This window comes from Propithecus coquereli, unplaced genomic scaffold, assembly GCF_000956105.1.
Source record: "Propithecus coquereli isolate 6110/MARCELLA unplaced genomic scaffold, Pcoq_1.0 Scaffold2, whole genome shotgun sequence".
Lineage (NCBI taxonomy): Eukaryota > Metazoa > Chordata > Mammalia > Primates > Indriidae > Propithecus > Propithecus coquereli.
In genome coordinates, this window is record NW_012144966.1 from 18,439,475 (window position 1) to 18,441,500 (window position 2,026).

Genomic DNA, 2,026 nt, shown 5'->3' on the forward strand with positions numbered 1-2,026 from the left:
ATATGTGTGTGCTGCTACTAACCCCTCATAGCTGCACTTACTAAGCCTTTAACTCTTTGCTATATAATCTGCATGTGCTACTTTATTAATTTCTCAGAATGTGAGGTAGACATTACTATCCCCATTTTAAAAATCAGAAAACTGTGGTATGTAGTATGTGAGGATTTGAACCAGAGTTCCTTTCTCTCATCCATTTCGCTATACCCCTACCTCACATCTGGCTCCTGTTCATTCTTGAGCCCTAGATCACTCACCACAAGAAGGTGGGTCCTCACCCCAGTGATAAGAGTCAGCAAGTCTCCTGTCTGTTGAAGCTCAGGGGCTCTAGGTTCCAATCAGCTCTTATCAGTTGGGGTTAACCCGGGCAGCTTCACATCAGTGAAATGCTAGCCCCAGGCTCTGGGAAGAACCCGAGCTTGAGGCTATTAATTGGACAGGGCCCTGGATTCACTTACAAGATCTGGGTTTGAGACCTAGGTCTATCACTAACTAGATATGTGGCTATAGAAAAATCAATTTACCTTCTTGAGCCTTTGTTTTCTCATCTGCAAAATGGCTTTCCAACTGTATTGTTTATTCTTTAAGTGAAAATCTTCCAGCAAATTAAGTCTTATGTTGAATTCCTATATTTAAAACAGATACAGATAGAGCTACACTGGTCAGAGCATGGGCTGGGTTTGGAGGAGGCATGAATTTATCTGTCTACAGCATCTTCCCCAACCCTCATCTCATCTCCAAGGAGGCCTCTGAGACATCTAAGGCCTTGAAGAACAGAGTTTTCAAACTATGGCCTACCTCTAAATTTATATCAGTTCTCATATTCTATGATTTAAAAATACCTATCGCCATGTGGAAAGAGGATTAGAATTGTATTAGAATGAAGCTGGCTTAGGTCTGATAATTCAAAGGAGAGAGGTCATTAAGTTGTAAAGAATATAATCAAATACCCTGGCCTGTGGGTGGCCAGGGGCATGCTGTTGGTCTTTAAGTTCCGCAAATTGGGTACTAAAATTTTGCAAAGGCAGGAGTTGGGCATTTTAATAATAATTTTTGAAACCTGTTAAATTTTGCTATAGTTAATTCAATCAAATATGAATATTATTTTAGCATGATAGCATTATTCCATTAATTGATTTTATTTTCTGAAAGGTTAACATGATATTGAGACATAAACTTTCAATTGTGATTCAACTATTACTGGTTATTCCACAAAATAGTTATTATTATTTTTTTTTAGTATGAATCTTAGAAACATTCGTTCATGTTCTCTGTAAGTAAAGAAATCATATTCCATTGTTGCAACTCTCGGCTTAAAAACTGTATTCACATATCTGTATTAATCTCTATTAAACTCAGCCAGTCTCCCTGGCCCTGTACTGTCTCAGTGATTGACAGTGTTCCACGGGTTTAATTCCGACTTGTTTGTGGCCACAGATCCTTTTCACTTACCTGCCTCCGCCTTCTGCTGCTTCTCAATCTTGTCCAGGCGCCCTAGCAAGGAGTCAATTTTAGTTTTGATCTGGGTTAATTCTTTCTTGATTGTCTGTAACTCATCTGATTTCACTGGAAGGGGAAAGGAGAAAGAAAACAACAGAACATCAAATGCAACATGACTCATGCTGGACACAACTCATAGATACCTTGTGTTTTCTTGAGGCTCTGTCAGATCACATAGGATACTTTTCAATTGTATCAGCTTCTCATTACTTCTAGTGATCCTGCAATACTGGATGAGGCTGCCAATTACAAATAGGAACTCTCAGTGACATGAGCACTTGATACTAAATCTTTTGACTGAAGGTTATGCAAAGCGATAACAGAGTCTAGAAATATTTTATAAAATAAATAATGCTCAATTCATTTTGAGTAAGTGGAGTAAATCTGCAATGTAAGATGGATTAAGATTAAGAAATAATTAAATCATGACAGGTATGCTAATGCTACTTTGAGGTACAATATTATAATATGTATTTCAGCAGTCAATGGTATTTTAATCCATCTCCTGGGGGATTGATTGAAACCAAGA

The 2,026-nt window shown here is 37.9% G+C and overlaps 1 protein-coding gene across 1 annotated transcript in view; it reads right to left on the reverse strand.

Annotated features, from left to right (window-relative positions):
• RALYL (RALY RNA binding protein-like) overlaps positions 1–2,026 on the reverse strand; it is a 179,769-nt gene that overhangs the window by 106,125 nt on the left and 71,618 nt on the right. The window contains exon 4 of the mRNA XM_012643575.1: positions 1,450–1,563. Coding sequence (XP_012499029.1) covers positions 1,450–1,563 — 114 coding nt within the window. The remainder of the gene's footprint in view (positions 1–1,449; positions 1,564–2,026) is intronic.